Source organism: Sphaeramia orbicularis, chromosome 12 (assembly GCF_902148855.1).
Source record: "Sphaeramia orbicularis chromosome 12, fSphaOr1.1, whole genome shotgun sequence".
NCBI classification, from domain to species: domain Eukaryota; kingdom Metazoa; phylum Chordata; class Actinopteri; order Kurtiformes; family Apogonidae; genus Sphaeramia; species Sphaeramia orbicularis.
Window position 1 is genome coordinate 39,121,758 of NC_043968.1, and position 18,213 is coordinate 39,139,970.

The 18,213-nt window shown below is 38.0% G+C and overlaps 1 protein-coding gene across 12 annotated transcripts in view; it reads right to left on the minus strand.

Annotated features, from left to right (window-relative positions):
• Positions 1–18,213, minus strand: part of ppfia2 (PTPRF interacting protein alpha 2) — a 200,122-nt gene that overhangs the window by 41,696 nt on the left and 140,213 nt on the right. For all 12 annotated transcript variants that reach the window (XM_030148916.1, XM_030148913.1, XM_030148920.1 and 9 more), the window contains 4 exons: positions 15,632–15,733; positions 11,707–11,871; positions 10,465–10,539; positions 2,615–2,725 (listed from right to left, as the gene is read on the minus strand). In XM_030148916.1, the coding sequence (XP_030004776.1) occupies positions 2,615–2,725; positions 10,465–10,539; positions 11,707–11,871; positions 15,632–15,733 (453 nt within the window). The remainder of the gene's footprint in view (positions 1–2,614; positions 2,726–10,464; positions 10,540–11,706; positions 11,872–15,631; positions 15,734–18,213) is intronic.

The following is an 18,213-nucleotide window of genomic DNA, read 5'->3' on the forward strand; positions in this document are numbered from 1 at the left end:
CACACCTCTCATTTTCATACCAGCGTGCCAACAGTGGGCCACCCTCGTAAAAAGATACAACTTTACAGGTTCAGCTCTATTTTACTGCAAAATGCTACAACTGTCCCACAGACAATACATTATTCAGCCCAAAGTATTGTACTGTTTCCACATTTGAATAACATTAGAACAGTATGTTTTTTTTAAGAGTGGGGAAATTTAAATGGCAATATTGATGCAGTTTGCAGAAAATTTAAGAGAAATGCCGGCATCTTCATTTATCTGTGACAAAAGGCTGAGGCTTGAACTTGCAACTGGTGTGTCATAAGTACAGCTGGATATGATTTGTATAATATGATAATATAATTTACATGAATGAGACAAGCAATAGTGAGTTACTGTTACTTACAGAGATGTACAAATAAATTACCTATTCTTTTGTATTTTGTCTATGCTATGCAACTCTCCTTAACCTGTTGATGTCACTATAAGCTCCTTAAAAAGGTGACATGCCTGAAAATAAGAGCTGCAGGTTAGACCATCTAAAACACTTTCTATCTCATTGTAATTCCTTGGTCTGAGCTGACCTTAAAATAAAATTACACTAGATTTGGCAAATAATTTGTACTACTCCTGAATGCCCGGAAAGCTACCATCAGCTACAGTTCAGTGACATTATAAGCTGTTAATACAGTTAATGCTGCTAATTAAAATAATATTTCACTATAGCCCTTACAGTTTTTTTTTTTTTAATCTTTTTTAATAGTCTGAAAAAAATCACACCAAACACCTACGATAAAACACAGCAGTTGACACATTATTCCAAGACATTTCCAGGTTAAAAGCATCTGCAAATTTCCCATCTTGTATTTTCTTGATGCTCATTGCATAAGAGATAAAGAAGGTAACACAACAAACCACATGTGTCAGTGTATCAGCTGATTATAAGGATGAACAAGGTCTATGCTTCAGTTCTGAGAGCCCTGCCTTGTCTTTTTACTTCCTTTCTCACTTCTCCCTCTCTTATTGACCTCTTTCTGCTTGTTACATTAATGACAAGTTGAGGACATGTCTGAACCTCGTGAATCAGATGAAGATGATTTTGAGCCCTACACATGAGGCTTGTCATGCCCTGCTGATGGAAGCCATTACCACATGTCTGCATTGACACCGAGTAACTTGCCCTCACTTTCACTACAAGGTTTATGATTTTGAGCCACAAAACCACAAGACTAATAGGGCACAGGAGTTAACACAGCCATGCAGTTTTTAATGGCAAACACACACAAAGCCAACACACATTCATATTCACTCCTTTTATCTTCACAAAACAGAGCAGAACAGAGCTGTCTCATTAGCCCAACCCTCTGCACAACACACTCTTCATCTCCTTAGTCTCATTTGCTCCCCCACATCCCTTCCCTACAAACCAGCAGCAAGTAATAGCATCTCCATTGATCTACCTAGGTATCCTCTGTAAGATGCAGACGCTGCTGTCTGCATGTAAAAAGGATTTCTAGCATCTGCCTTTGGCTGTAACACTCATGACATAAAACAATGTCAGCCCCTGTTTTGTATAATCGAGTAAATGTGGCTGTAGTTACACCGCTGTCATTAAATTAATAATCACAGGGAAATTTGTATTCATCCATGCACTTGCACATGTGATCCTGCATAATGGGAGGTCACAGCCAGAGCTTTGACCTGCCTGCAGGTCACCTTCAGGATGCCTGCAGAGCTAATGTATGATCACAACCAATAATTTAAAAACCTTGTACTGATTAAAACACAAGGAGGAATTTTATGTGTGGGAGATATGTGTGCAATGCCAGCACACAGATGTTGAAAAGAAGACTTTGAATAAATACAGTGTGGGGAAGCAAAATTTACAATATTTTGAGGCAGGGATTGAAAGACAGTGTATGATCAATTAGTTTATTGAAAGTCATGAGAATTTATTTGCCACAAGAAAATGTACATAATAGAAAATGTTTTTATTCTATGTGTCCTTCTTCTTTCTCAATAACTGCCTTCACACGCTTCCTGAAACTTGTGCAAGTGTTCCTCAAATATTCAGGTGACAACTTCTCCCATTCTTCTTTAATAGTATCTTCCAGACGTTCTCGTAATAGTTTTGCTCATAGTCATTCTCTTCTTTACATTATAAACAGTCTTTATGGACACTCCAACTATTTTTGAAATCTCCTTTGGTGTGACGAGTGCATTCAGCAAATCACACACTCTTTAACGTTTGCTTTCCTGATTACTCATATGGGCAAAAGTTTCTGAAAAGGTATGGATAATAGTGTTAGGTATGATTATGACATCAATATATGTTTGGTTTCAAAACAATTGACGTAGTGCCTGCTGAGAAAAAACAACTAAATGTTCATTGTAAATTTTGCTTCCCCACCCTGTATATATAGGGACACAAAAACATAAAGACCAATTCTGAACAGCAGATAACCTTTACAAGGATAGTATAAAAAATTAAAGAGAAAGAGCTACCAAAGGCCATGCCATCTTCTGTTATTTTAAGGACCTTTTACATTTCAAAATACCTTTGGCCATTGTTAGGTTTTTACAAAGATGAGAAATGGAAAGTATTCTTTTCTATTCCACTAAAGAACCTCACCTTGCCATGGACTTTCTGTTGAGCTTCACTGCCCTCCAGTAGATCCTCGCCTCCTTCTCCAGATGCCACTTTCCTTTGAATGTGAGCATTCTGCTCCCGTAAGGCCACAATCTGCAGCACAACAAAATACAATAAGATACACACGATACAAGGTCAGACTAACAACACACATACAAAGAGTTATTGATAGAGGGTGAGAAAGCTGATATTTTTAATTAGATTTTCAACTAAACTCATTTAAACCTGAACATTGAATCAACACAAAAGGATCAGTGTTTTATAACCCTGACTTAAGTTGCCATGTTTCCCTCTGGTGCAGTACTTGTAAATTACAGTATGCGTTGCTTGACTGTGCAGGAATTTCTGTAGCTAACATTAAGTTGGAATCATGTGAACACTATACAATCACTATAATCATCTTGTCCCGTGGACCTCGTGTCTTATTTTACCACCTTAACAAACTGTCCCAGAGTCATAATCTTGTCAGTGAGATGACCGACAACAATAATTAGGTTCCTTCTTGACAGACACCATGTGATTATCACTTCCTTCCTGATACAGAAGAGAAAGGTAAACGTTGTGCTTGGCTACCGCTTGTCTCATAAATAATCTGAAGCCTATGAGACATCCTGGTGCCTCTTTCCAAAACAAGACTTCCCTTAAACCTGAGGTTAAAGTAGGAATGTGCAACATACAAACCATTAAAATAAGCAGATGCATACTGTAGATGGTAATGCTTTACTTATTAGAGATTATCTCAAAACAGAAAATAATTGAATAGCATGCAGCAGCAGTTTACTGTGGGCCCACTGCAATTAATTTATTTTTTGGTTTTGCCTTAAATGTTTTAACAAGCATCTGAGCAAGTCTGCCCAGCCTCTTCCTGCCGGAGTTTGTTGGATGGAGTCGAATTATCACTTAGATTCAGCTAACCCGGACTGCACTATATCAAAGATACCTGGGTGTATACTGATGCATTACATTCATTGCATGTATTACAGTCATCCTCCTCTCCTTGTTTTGTGTCACTGCAGGTCGCAACCTCTGTAATTAGTGCATTACTGCTACCTGCTCTGCTAGAGTTTGGACCAAAGTTTGCGGTTTACATACATTAAATATGGATATATAGCTGAAAAGTGTAGGAAAAACCAGCCTTGCACTGTTGGGTAAATGAGTGACAACAGCTCTAAGTACCTAGAACTGTTCTGCTGTCACATATTTTCATACAAATAATTATTGGAGCAAGAAATAGCATTCTGCTTTACCCGTCAGAAACATTCAAATAAACTGACAAGCAAGTTAATGGTAGAGAGTGACATAATCCATATAAATACTCTCATTTATACCAAATGATTTCACTGCCAACCATTGACAGCTAATTGTTTCCATGTTGAGAAGCTTTGTAGGCAAGTGACTATGTAGTATTGTGAATTAACGTTCACATACAACCCACTGCACTGTATACTGCTGTTGAAAAGAGCACGTAGTGTGTAGGCAGTATGGAACAGCAGTAGTATTCTAAACATTCTCTCTCCTCAAGCTTTTATCTAGAGTGTTTGAGCTGTTAAAATATGCTGTGAATCATAAGAGTAAATGAGTCTAAAAAATGTAGTTTATTTTTTGAGTAACTTGTGCAATAATTTTATAATGTGCCTTTTACTGGATAAACTTTGATTTGTTTTTTAAAGGAGTGATATTTTGCTTTTTTAAATGGAATTATGCATTTTAAAACATTTCCCTGTGGTCTACATAAACTGTAATGCTATGCTTGGGTCTGAATTCTTCATTAATTCAACTCCACAGGTCCATCTTCAACCCTATTTCTTAGGAATGACACCTGAAAGGTCATTTTGAGTGCTGGCCCTTTAAATGCAAATGAACCACTTCACACCCCACCCCCTCCAGGTTGTTGGCTGTGCTGCTCTGTCGCATTCAACCGCTTGTGTTCGTTAATACAACCAACAACTGAACATCGCACCCTTTTTAGCACACAGGGTGACAGGTCTTTTAAAGCTGTTGCACTACGTCTTTGGAATGACCTGCTTCTACACTTACGGTCCATGGACTCTGTAGAGAGTTTTAAAAAAACATCTCAAAACACTCCTGTTCAAGCAGGCTTTTTAATTTCCCAAATGACTCAGGGCTGCTGCAAACTGATTGCACTTTATGTATTTATTATATTTTAATTGTATTTTAATTGTATTTTATTGTGTTTTAATGATATTTTAATTGTTTTTTTTTTCATACTGTTTATCTGTACTTCGCACTGTAAAGCACTTTGTGACCCTGTCTGCGAAAAGTGCTCTATAAATAAAATTTACTTACTTACTTTTACTTACTATTTTAGGTAACTGGCTCAAAGTTTGGACTTATTTTCAGTATGAACTACAACCACTGCTGCTGACAAACAATTATGTCATACTCGGAGAAATTTTCATCGGAAGTCTTGACCTTATATGTGCAAATGTCGTGATGTAACTAGTTATAGACGTAACAAATTAAAAAAGAATTAAAACAGGTTGTAGAAATCCACTCAATTTTTGCCAAAATGAATATAAAGATAGCATTGCAGCACCTGGAGGGTTCAAATTCAAACTTTATGAACTATTAGGGTCCAAATACACAATTAAATGAACCAAAGACTAATAAAAGTGGGTTTAGCAAAATGTGACCCCTTTAAGTCTAATTCTCTTACTTCTTGTGTTTCCCCTCTATCTAGCATCATGTTACCTCATCTAAATTTGAGGAGTACAGTTTCATTATTACTGACAGGAATGATGGCTCAGCTATGAACCCAGTCAGGATCCATAAATAACTTCCTGCATAAGTAAGAAAAAAATAAAATAAAATAAAAACTGATAGAATGACACTGTCGTTCCATTTGCATCATGCTAGTTCTGCCATGTGAGTATTCAGAGGATGTGCTCAAAATCATCCAGGGATCTTAAATCACTGTTTGGAGATACAGGGTAAATTTCCAGGTAGTTAGATATCGGTCATGGGGTGGACCTTATTTTATAAAAAAAAACAAGTATTCATATTCTAATTCAGGAAATAATGTAGAATAACTGACATGTTCAGTGGAGTGTTTGAAATGTTATTTCCATTAAACAGCGAGACAATTAGTGACATTTCTGTGAAAATATAAAACAATACTCTGTAATGATTGAGTTAAAACTGAAATCCAAACCTATTCCTTACATCAGCACTAGCACTGACAACAGTTATTTGTGATGGAGTTAATGGGCAATAAAATAGACTGAGACTTTACTGGCAACAGATTGCTTCATATTCAGTGTTACATTCTGAATGTCTCTGTTCATTAGTTTTAACAGAGGCTTAATTATTCTTCCATAAGTAGCTGGGATAGGCTTCAGCGACCTAGTGAGGATGAAGTGGGTTCAAATGATGAATGAATGAATGAATGAATGTCTGTGTACCATTATTTTATACCATAGAGTGTCTGTCATTTGTCCAGCTCAGAGATCAAACACAACTCAGCATAAAAACACATTAAATGACGATGCTGTAGCTGCATTTCTGAAATTACACATAGGACAAGTTGCCAGATGTGCAACGACACTACTCCTATTATTTGTTTTTGATCCTGCTGATATTACTCCTTATCAAAGGCAGATGAACAAAAAGGAGGAGGACCAAGAAGAAAGTAATCATTTCTTTCTAGTTCTTCAGTACTCTGTGGATTGAGTCTAATTTAATGCAACGAGGGAGAAGTCAGTCAAAGAGGGGGAGAGGGAAGACAGAAGGGCTGGGGTTTTTTAAAGTATGAAAGATTGATGTTGTCAAGGAGAGGGCAAGGAGAACTGAAAGTCTCAGGCACGATGCACATATCAATTAATCAATCACAAGCTTTGCAGCAGTGCACATACATACACACAAACACATGCACACGTACACACACACACATATTCACGTGAGCATTGAGCTAAAAATGCAAAAAACTCCCAATTTGCCTGTGTTAGCATGGGATTTCCTTCTTTTTTTTTCTATGACCCATAGGAGAATTCACAGAACCCCTCGATCACACATTGACTGTTCTGGTCCCAAGTTAGCATTTATTTAGTCTTAAAAAGGCTTATTTCTTTAATGGTTAAAAACCTTTAAAAATCCACCACAGTGACCTTGAGACTGTAACAGTACTTACACTTTATTACTCATTTAAAGTGTTTTAAAACTAATTTAGTGAAGGGTTATCTCTGCAGGAAGGAGATTTCTCCAATGGACATGGGAAAAACTTGACTGATGAAACTGATGAGATATAAGGAATTTTGCAACATTAATCATTACATGCCACTGACTAGATGTTAGCGTTTCTCAGACAACGTTTGCTGCAGTGATTTGTTTCCATGTGTTTTCTGAAAACAAGATGTTTCTGTTTTTAGGATCATTTTCATTCAGCAAACAAGCTCTATAATAAACCACATTTTTATCACCGCTGAAGGAAAATGGAATCAGGGTGAAAAGCTTTAAAATGTTACATGTTCATTTACGTTTTTTTATTTGTTTGACTCTATTGTCCACTTCAGGTTTTTGGTACTCAGTTCAGTTCAGTTCAGTCCAGTTCAGTTCAGTCCAGTTCAGTCCAGTTCAGTTCAGTTCAGTTCAGTTCAGTCAGCTATACTCATCCCAAATGTCCAATTCAGTGTTAGCTTTCTCACAAACACCAATGATCAGTAAAGGAAAGATTAAGAGACACATTAACTAATTTCAAATAAATAAATCATTTAAAAATAGTCTATTTCATCTAAAATAGGTGGGGTCTGCATAGCAATTTGTTTTCCTGTTGGGCACATTATTGCTTCAACTAGAAGGCAACAGTACAAACTCAGTCGACAGTGTGGTCTGGTTGAGTGAGAATTATTTTTGCTTTCTCAGCTGATTCTTTCTCCTAGATTGTGCGCCGATTCCTTTGCCGAATGCCAATAATCTGAAAACACTCTTTCACGATGTTGTTTAGGCAGTTTTTCTCCTTCACAGACAACCCACTGAACCAGAAAATAAAAGGAAAGGTTAAAAGGATTTCAATAAAAGAATGATAAAAGTTGCACAAAATGGTATATAACAATATGTATTTATGAAATGAATGTAAAACAATGTAGACTCTGCATTAAACTGAATTCTTTGTTGACCCTGGTCAACAATCGGTTCAGTGTTTTCTTTAGATTTGATCTGTGAATTAAACCTAGTGCCAAGATATTTGGATTATTTTAGTTGGAAGAGAGTAAAGGTGCAATCAGTAAATCAATGAGAGGCATTCCTCATGAATAAAAAAGTAAACAACCATTAATTGTCCAGAATAGTTCCTATTACAGAATGTTCCATAACAGCACATTGCATTCACCTGCACTCATCTGTATGTGGCCACTTAAGCATCTGTGACTGTGTGAGGTCAGAGGGGGCAGATTTCATCAGGCGTTGCCGTGTTGTCCAAACCCCCCTGAGGGAGAGGGGACTCATACCAGACCCCCATCCCAAATCAATTTCCAGTTCGCCGGCTCCCTTCCCACCTCACCTCCCTGGAGCCTCTGAGGTGTGGACATTTCTATTCAGTAGAACCCGTTTAAATGCCTCTTCCACTGCCTCAAGGTTCAATCATTCATCTGTCTGCAGAACTGACAGATGTAGTGTTAACCATTTACGAGGGGCAGCCTCACACATGGACTACACAGGCTTTCTAACCTTACCGATGTGATGTGGGCTAAAGTCTTTCTTCCATTACTATCCAGTCAGTCTAAGCCAGAAGTTGTTTTTAAAAAGTTCAACTATTTTTTTATGTATTCTCATCCTCTCTGCTCACATCCTCCTTTTCATAGAGTCAGATGACAAGCACCTTCAGCAGCAACTGTCCATCCATCACATGATTGTAGGTTTTCTGTAAAGCTATTGTCCTGTGACTCTCCCTCTTGTTTCACCTCTTTGGCAGATGTTTTTTGACCAAATGCACCTTCCACTTTTATTTACACACACACACACACACACACAACACTAGGGCTGAACGATATGGACAAAATTTCATATCTCGATATTCATGTCAGATATCTCGATATCGACACGATACGATATGACAACGGGTTCGGTAAAAACCCACGCCATTTTTTCAGAAATATACAAACATCATAATACAAAAGAATGTGGAAAGTGCAGTTTTATTCATAAGAACTCACTGCCAGTCATCAACATTAACATAAATTACGAATAAATAAATTACAAATCAAACATTTTACTGCAGCTCTGCTTCACCAATAAATAACAAATATATGCAGCAGCTGGTGGAAGGTGAAACACTGAAAGTGCATTGAAGTGCAACATGTTATATTCTTCTAAAGACAACATAACTGTTTGCAGAAAATGCATTTGCTACTCACAGAACAGAGGTAGTTACACCACAACTTCTACAGATTCTTTGCCAGGAACACTAGCTTGTTAACCATGTCTGGCTTCAGACAGGACCTCTCACAATTCACAGTGTTGCCTGATGCACTAAAGATTCTCTCTGAGGGAGAGCTGGTGGCCTGCATGCACAAGTATTTTCTTGCTATGTTGCTAAGCCGGGGAAAGTTGACTTTGTGAGTTCTCCACCACAGAAGGGGGTCCTCTTCGTTGTCAGTTGTGGAGGACTGCATGTTGGCGCTCAGCTCAGCTTCTATGGCAGCAGTGGGATCGATATATCGATATATTGTTGCTTTTTCGATGTTAATATCTTGAATGTTCATATCTAGATATACATACAATAACGATATATCTTTCAGCCCTAACACACACACACACACACACACACTGTATCCATCTCCCCCTTTACAGTCTCTATTTTTACCTTTTGCCTCTCCTAGCTGTTTTTTTTTTTTTTTTTTGCATTTTCTCCTTTGCAGCCCCATCTCACCGTCTGTCCATCCACCCACTCCAAACAAACTCCATCCTCATCCCCCTCTGCTTTTTGCCTCCCTCCCCTCTTCTTCTCCTCTCCTTACCAACTTTTATTCTAGGCCTGAGTGTCACAGTGGCATGTCTGACAGGCTGTGAAGTGGCAGCCTGAGGGTTTTTTTCCTCAGCTGGAACAGGACCATCTGCAGCACAAGAGCTGCTCTGGCACTGCTGCCATCCTGAGCCAGAGGTTTGAAAGGGAGTAAGGCCACCACAGCGAGAGTGGCCTCTCTTATGTCAGTACTATGCTTCAACCACTCATGCACATGGTTATTTTGTGCTATTCCCTGTAAAGATATGGGTGAGTGAAGCCTGAAGAGCTGCTGTGGTTGTATCTGGGTGTTGAGCTGATACATAATGCAAGAAACATTTCAGGACTGACAGAATGTATGTATTTGATTTCCATTCGCACAAAAAACAACCGCGCAGGATATATATTGTTTGCATATATGTAATACATGTTAAAAAATAAAAATAAAAAAAAACCAAAAACACTCAGTTTATTTCTTTTTCATTATGTATATTATTATTAATTTTCTGGATATTACAAATTTTATCTGTCTTCATTTTTTTTTTAAATACAAAACTGAAACTAATTTCTTGCATGTAAAGCACTGTAGTTACAGAAATAAACTCCCATATCAGTATGTTTTTGTTGTTTTCATTTTCCCAAACCTGAGTATATATTTATTTTACTTCCACTATAAACCCAATACAGCACATCAAATAAATCTGTATTCATTTTATCATTTAGTTATTTAATGCAAGTTTGGCTGATGTTTGATATCAGCCCTTCGTGTTTTTATCTAGTCTTCTATCAGTGGATAATAGAGATGCGGTAAACAGAATGTACAAAATGAAGAAGATTCAAAGATTCTGTAATATTCATGAACTCAACTAGCTCTCACCTCCTGATTGGCTGCTGTGAGCTCCTCCTCCAAGGCGGATACCCTCTCCAGTGACACCCGTAGTCTCTCTCTTACCTGAAAATCAAAAAACAAACAAATAAGAAAACAAATGTCTGTCATGAAATTCATGTAATTCTGTAGGAGACAATTTTAACACATGAAAGTAATGAACTTGTGTTAAGTTAGACTCTGACTCTGTGCTCCCTTTAAAAGAGAAGCCTTCCAGATTTAACACAGCGGAGAGGAAGCCCTACTGCGGCAGCTAAAAGACTTGTCCTCTTTTCCTCCTTTAGCCTCACAAAAACACTTTGCTAAGGCTTCAAAGCAGCGTTATAAGGCTTTTATAGCTTTTAAAGCACTGGTTGCTGGGAGGAGATTCCCCTCCCACGCTCCTCTGTTCGTTTGTGAACTCAGAGGAAAGTCAGACTATAGATATCCCCTTCTAGGTTTGTCACAGCAGTGATGGAGCAATTACTTGCACTGCATGATGAGTGTGTGCCACCGCTCCTGTGGCCCAATAAGATGCTATCAAGATCTCAGAGGAATTTGATCTTGGATTAGAAGTTAGCGAGGGTCCAATGTAGGATAGCCCCCAGCTGTCCAGGACGGCTTTTATTCCCCTGAACAGCATGTTATTGGACATGCTTTATAAATGATGGCTTTTAGAGGAGAGGATGAATGGATTACAGGGCGGGAGTGATATCACATAGGGGCTAAGGTCATAAATCAGCAGGCTTTGAGCCAGCGGGAAAACCCTGGTCAGAAACATCTGAGGTTAAACCGACAAACATGAACAGAAAAATCAACAGCTACAGCTTTGTCACTGATGTTTGCACCATTAGGAGACAGCTACAGCATTCAGTCCAATTATAATAATAATAATAATAATAATACGGTGCATGCAGAAAGTTTTCAATGCATTTCAAGTATTTTTCATTTTGTGGCTGAATCTTTTTGCAGTTTCATTCCATTTATTCATCATGTAATATTCAGTATTCGCTAAATATTGTTTCCTATCTACTGTTCCTTCTGTTTGTTTATATTTGTGGGTATTTTCCCGCTTTGTTTTTTTTAAAGGATAATGTTCTTCTCTCCTACATATTTTAATGTATTTCTTTAATGTACATACTTGACCAAAGATAGAGTTTCAATATGACATAGTTTACTGTTTGGACCGGAGCTCAAACTCTGCATAATAAAATTCCATCCAGAGGGGCATCTCATCAATGGACAAAGACTAACCTTCTCATCAAGGGCTTTATGGTGTTCAAACAGGGATTTGAGCGCCTTGAGGACCTCCACCTCACTGGAGACTCCCGAGGGAGACTGCGCCTGCCGCTTGACGACCGTCATACGAAGCGACCTCTCGTGCCTGGATACCAGACACTCCAGATGCTCCAGCAGTAGCTGAAGAGAGACACAGAAGAGACCACCCTTTCATCAGCATCATCAGGTAAAAACATGCACAGGTAATTTGATCAGACACTGGTCCAATACAGGCAAGCATAAACACGTTTGCCACAAAGTAAAACCCACATTCAAATCCACTTCAAACTGTTCTAAAATGCCTCTTTGTTTTTACTCTTGTTTTTTTCCCCCAAAAAATATCTTATACCACAAAGAAATTCTTCACAAGTATTAAAGCGTGGACATTGCAAGAACATTTTACTCTGCAAAACAAACAAACAAGAAAAATCCTTTCAAAGTTACACATAGAGATTTTGTTCATTTAATTATAACATGCTGCCAGTAGAAAGCTTCACAAGGACAAAGAGTCCAGAAAACCTGGTAACGACAGTAGATCTACCTGGGAAACACAACTGGGATGTGATGGGCTGAATGAACCTGGGGCTCGTTTCTGCACTGACTCATTAAATCGTTAAGCCCAGTGCGAGGCAAAATGTGTCCATTTCACACATTTTCCCGTATCCCATTTCTGGGCTAGTTGGTTAAAAGTCTGCGCTCGCCCAGTTTCGCGTTACAGGGTTGATTTTAACGCAGACCATGGAGGTCCATGTTAGAATGAGGATATATTCTTGTAGCTTCATTTCACTTTATTTCTGTCATGTATTTCCTTTGAAATATCATTTACATTTCAAAAAGAAGATTTTTAACAGAAGTTTGATAATATCTTTGATGACATCAGATTTTTCCCATGGACATTTTGCACTGATAAAAATGAATTTACTGTGTGAGGATTGATCTGCTTGGGAATTTTAGTCCGCATTGATTTATGGATAGCTATATGTTACTTCAGGACAGAGTACAAGAAGAGACAGAGTATGTGTGGCTTTCAGAGATGAATGAATGAATGAGAGCTGTATGGGGGCGGAGCCAGTGAACCAGTGTGTGTGTGTGTGTGTGTGTGTGTGTGTGTGTGTGTGCGTGCGTGTGTGTGTGTGTGTGTGTGCGCGCACATAAGGTATGAGTGAGTGGATGAGGGAACGGTTAGAGTTCAGTTTTTCTGTACAATCTGTTTGTCCTGTTGTTGCCGTGGTTACAGCCAACAGCAACCATTTAGAGTTCTGTTAATAAAGTCACCATCGTCCATAGACGTCCAGCCGGACACATGATATATGGTGTAAATAATCAAATTAAATTCAGTAGGGTGGGGGCACATGGAGAGAGCTGAGGGGTCCATCTAGTCAGATGAGGGTGAGGAGGTCCACCCAGACAGGTGTGGGTGAGGGAGGAGGTCCGGGTGTCACAGATAGCCTATAATAATTCTTCATTCTAACCATAATGCTGTCAGATGACTGGAAACAGCGGGAGTGGAGGAGTTTGTGTTCTGGGTTAAATAGTGAACTCACCCATTTGCGCATCCTTGAACGCAAATAGTGAGCAAACAATATTTTAGCGAACACAACAAGCCCAGAAACAGATTTTGTGTCCATTAAGCCTCTGCATTCACTGACCCATCGTTAGCTTTCCATTTGCATTCAAGGGCGTGCAAATGGGCGCATTCACTATTTAACCCAGAAACGAGCACCTGGTTTGCTGACAAAGGTGTAAACTCTAATTCACCAGTTTATCACTCAGGTTCAGTAGTGGAACAAATGTGGAAGATGTTTGACTGCACCCTGTCAGCACTGACAGTATTTCATGGAAACACAAAACCCAACATTTCACTTGGTCCTGTAACCTATCCAAAAATATAATATTTAAACCTCAAAGTAATGACCTGGTGCACTTCCAGCCTAAAATAATATCTTATTTGTTTAGAAAACCCTCACTGACTTCATCTTTGTCATACCTTTGCTTGACTAGTCTAAACATCTCCTGCTGATGCTGCTCAGCAAGCCACAGCTGGATTAAATGTATTCTGTGGTTAGCCACTTGTTTGCAAATCAAGCTCCCTCTCATCTCATTGGTGAACTACAGGCACATACATCTTTAATAATGCTCTACATGACTCACCGACCATACGGTAGAAATGCTGCTATTTAAAGTTTTGACATAAGATGGGAAAATATACATGTGCTATACAGGGATAATGATACAGTGAAGAGCTGCTGCTGGGTTTAATGTGAGCTCTAATGTCAAATAAAACCAATGCATTCAATATATGCTCCTGCACAGCAGCTGCACTGATACTTAAGCATGCAGGCATCAAATTGCAGGTATGTAACCTCTAAAAACAATGTTAGGTAAGTCTACAGTAAAGGGAGAAGTCTCATGATGAAATATACAAATATTGCTTTGCAACTGGTGGAACTGGGTAGCTAGCATCATTATTACCTCGGGATAATTCTATTATGTTCTATTATATGCAATAAATAGGTATATACGCAAAGTTATTATTGAGTCTGACCTCGTATGGTCCTTGCCTCCTTAGAAAATATATTTCACATATGGTTCCAAATAAAGCAACAAATGTAGAGAAAAGATGTCATCCTCAATCCAAATCTGATCAATAACAGTGACTATGAGCATTTAGCATCTGGTTTGTATCTGTACGAAATGACAGAGACAGATCCCATAGTAGTTTTATAGTATTCTTGTTTTCACAAAATATTTTAGCAGACAGATGCAGTCTGAATTTTTGCAGAAGGAGGTTAGTGTTGAGGAAACTAACACCCAATGCAGAAATCTAGACTGACAATAGTGTGTTCTGTCATTGGAGATCATCTGCATACTTAAGTAAATATCTAATAATTGATTAATCAGAAGTAAACAATGAATGTTTATTGTTAGGTTAGAATAACAATCCTTAATCTAAAGTAAAGCTGAATTTACATTTCTGTCTTTGATGTTTATTTCAAACTGGCTGTTCCACTGTCATCACTTCTGTTATTAGCTCCTCAGTCCACTGACTGCCTGCACATGCCTTCCAAGATTTAATTATAAACTGTAAAACCTTACCAGCAACTAAACCCAGCTTAATTAAAGTTTGGTTTCTAATAGCCCAGCGGAGGACTCGAGGTGATAATAAAGTAAGAGAGTGAAAATGACTTTTGTCTGTCCCTTTTTTGTACATCACACCTCCTCCTTCTCGTTTTTTCACAGTTGTTGAGCTAAAATCTTCTGCTTCCACGAAAGAGAGAGATAGTGCAAGACAGTAAATCCGCACTTAATCAGTAGTCGGATGGAAAACAGAGTCTTATCTGTCAACAGCAGTGTGTGCTTACTGCTTAAAAAAGGAAATGTTTTCACTGAAGATACAGGACTTCAAAAGTAAGACGATCCATTAATGTTGTTTGGTTGCATTTCCAAAAATACTGTACTTTGAACTGGACACTGCAGGGCAGCAGTGCCATTTGGACTTAGCTTTACTGTTGAGCAGCCATCCATGTGAAGTAAGTGGAAAAATGCTCAGGCAGAATGTATGAAGCTAATGAGGTATGCCTAGGCATTGGAAACAGATAGTGCGCATGGTTGCTTCAGTGCTTCTCCAACTTTAAAACGTAACCAACAGATAGCTTAAGCTTGGCCAAGATGTCTTCAAATGTGCAGCCGTTCCTTTTTGCAACTAAAATGACAATTTGGGGCAACTTGTGAAACTTTTGGGAAACTTTTGGACCTTAACATTAAACAAAAGGAATGAGAAAAAAAGTCTTCTCTAAGCATCATCAGAAATATGATAATCTGATAATCTGACTCCCAGTGCTCTTACACTATTAGTTTGACAGTGTGGTCGTTGCTTTTTCTGTGTTGAAGCTGTACTCACCCTGGTGTTGTTCCTCTCTGCTTTCAATTCGGAGATCTCCTCCTCCTTCTCCAGCAGCTGCTCCCTACAGACATTCAGCTCCTTGGTCAGTGCAGCAAACTCCTGAGAAACAATAATAGGAAGAGACGGGTCAGCATCACACAATGTTCTGCAACAGCCCTCTTTGGGCCAAGGTACACTGATGCAATACAATCTAAAACAGCAGGGCTTGTTAATATGCTTGCAAGCTAAAGCATTAGAAAAAGAATAATAAAAATCACTACTAACTGATGTTACTGCCAAAACAAGAGCACATTAAAGCAAATCAAGGTTATAACCACAGGCACACAAGTCACACAAGTCGAGGTCAAAAATATTACAATCCCCAGTAACAGTAATAAAGTAGGTAGGCTGTATTTCTAACAAGCTCACAAAACCTAATATGCATACAAAGCAAATTAAAGGCTTCTGAGTGAATAAATTATAATTATTTATCGGTGTTTAGATACTAATTCTGCTTTTTGACTTCATTTATCCCGACAAGGCACTGGGCTAAGAATAGGTCTGCCTCGACATTTCAATTGGGAAAAAAGGTTCAATCCATAGTACAATGGAGGGCGAAGGATTGAATGTAATCTGTGGATAAAAGCGGATTGGTTCTATACAGTGACGTGGGCATGGAGCCAGGCAGAGTGGACTTACACCTATTTAGTGACAGCAAAAGGGAGGATTGAGAGGACTGTGCATTGTGTCGGCTATGCAGGAGTACAATAAAACAAGCATTCGGTTATGAACAATAGCAGAGACAGACTGAAGGGGCGCTGCTGTCGGTGACTGCATGGCAGATGTAGGAGTGTGAAAATGAAGTCAAGTAGTTTTTTTTTTTTAATTACTTTGATTTTTATTGATATTTTCAACATTTATAAACGACAATAACAACAAGAAAAGCACTTGGAGAGTGCAGACCTCCGCCAAGACAGATCTGCACCCCCCCCCCCCCCCCCCCAATTACCACCAAAATTATTTAATCATTTCTTCCTTGTGCCATTATCAACATTTCCTGAAAATTTCATGAAAATCCGTCCATAACTTTTTGAGTTATCTTGCAAATAAACAAACACACAAAGCAAAGTGATCACAATACCTCCTGGCGGTAACAACACTGTTTGGGAGTCACATTATTAATAGTCCATCCGTTCTTATCTTTTTCTGTTATTCCTTTTTTGTTTTGTTTTTGTCACTGTTCAGGTTCTGAATAAAGTCCATTTTCTCCATTTTTCTTCAAACTATGCCTCTTGTAATCTCAGACGGTGGGTCAACTTTTCCATTATGCAGATTTGTTTGACAATCTCCATCCACTGTTTCTGGTTAGGAGCATCCACCACGCCCCATTTCCTTGTAATTGCTTTCTTTCCAGCGATCAGTAATATTTTAACCAAATACCTTTCAGATGCTTGTCTTAATGTAATTAAAATGACAAAGAAAAAATGTATCATGTAATTCATAGGGATGTCATATCCCAATACCTCTTTCATGCTTGTGTGCATATTTTCCCAAAACAAAGACAATTTATGACATTTCCAAAATACATGCCAGTGGTCTGCTTCAATTCTCTCCAGCATGGTAATTTTATATTCAAATATTTACTCTTAACCTTATGTGAAATTAAAAAAAAAAAAAAAAAAGTATCAACGTATCAAATTCTTCCAAGATAATTCCCTCCATATCCATGAACTAGTGGATGTCTAATGTATTTTCCACATACAGTCAGAGAAATAATTATCATACCATCAAAAGTCACCAAAACAATGGTTATGCAATCAAGTACTAACTCCTGTGTGTATCATGTGACTAAAACAGACAGAAATAAAACATGAAATGCCTAAAAGCACTGTTTTTGGCATATGCCATAGATATTGATGTAAGAACTGAAGTGATTTTAGTTATTATCAAGAAAACATGGAAAATGGATAGATATCAGCTCTGAAATTAAACTACAATGAGCTATTTTTGTTGTTCTCATTATATTTCTCCAAACAAATGTACCTTTAGTTGCACCAATCATTAAAATGAACAAGAATATAAAGAAAACATAGGTGGTCTAATAATTTTTTTTTCCGCAACTATATCATGCCAATCATCATCTGAGATTTTTGTATTGAACTGTGCTTTCCACTTTCTTTTATGTATTTAGTTAAATGTTTATTCAGCATCAATTTGTAATATAGAGCTGATATGATTCTAGTTTTCATTTCTTTATATGAACTGATTATGATTTGGATCACACCATTCACATCCATGAAGGGATCTATCTGAATTTCTCTTCTATAATAATCTATTAGTTGCAAATACCTATAAAATTCATGTTTATCCAAATCATATTTATCCATCATATTGCTCAAACTCTCTAATTCCCCTTCCTTCTCTAAATTGCACCATGCTGTGACCCTTATTTCAAGTGTTTTTTTTTCTTTTTTTTTTTTTTTAAAGAAGACAATTACAGGGTTTGCTTTTTTGGGGAAAAATGTATCAGAGAGGGGACGTCAACGCTACAACAGGACAAATACCTGTTTGTAATTAATATTACTACCATGAAGCCACAT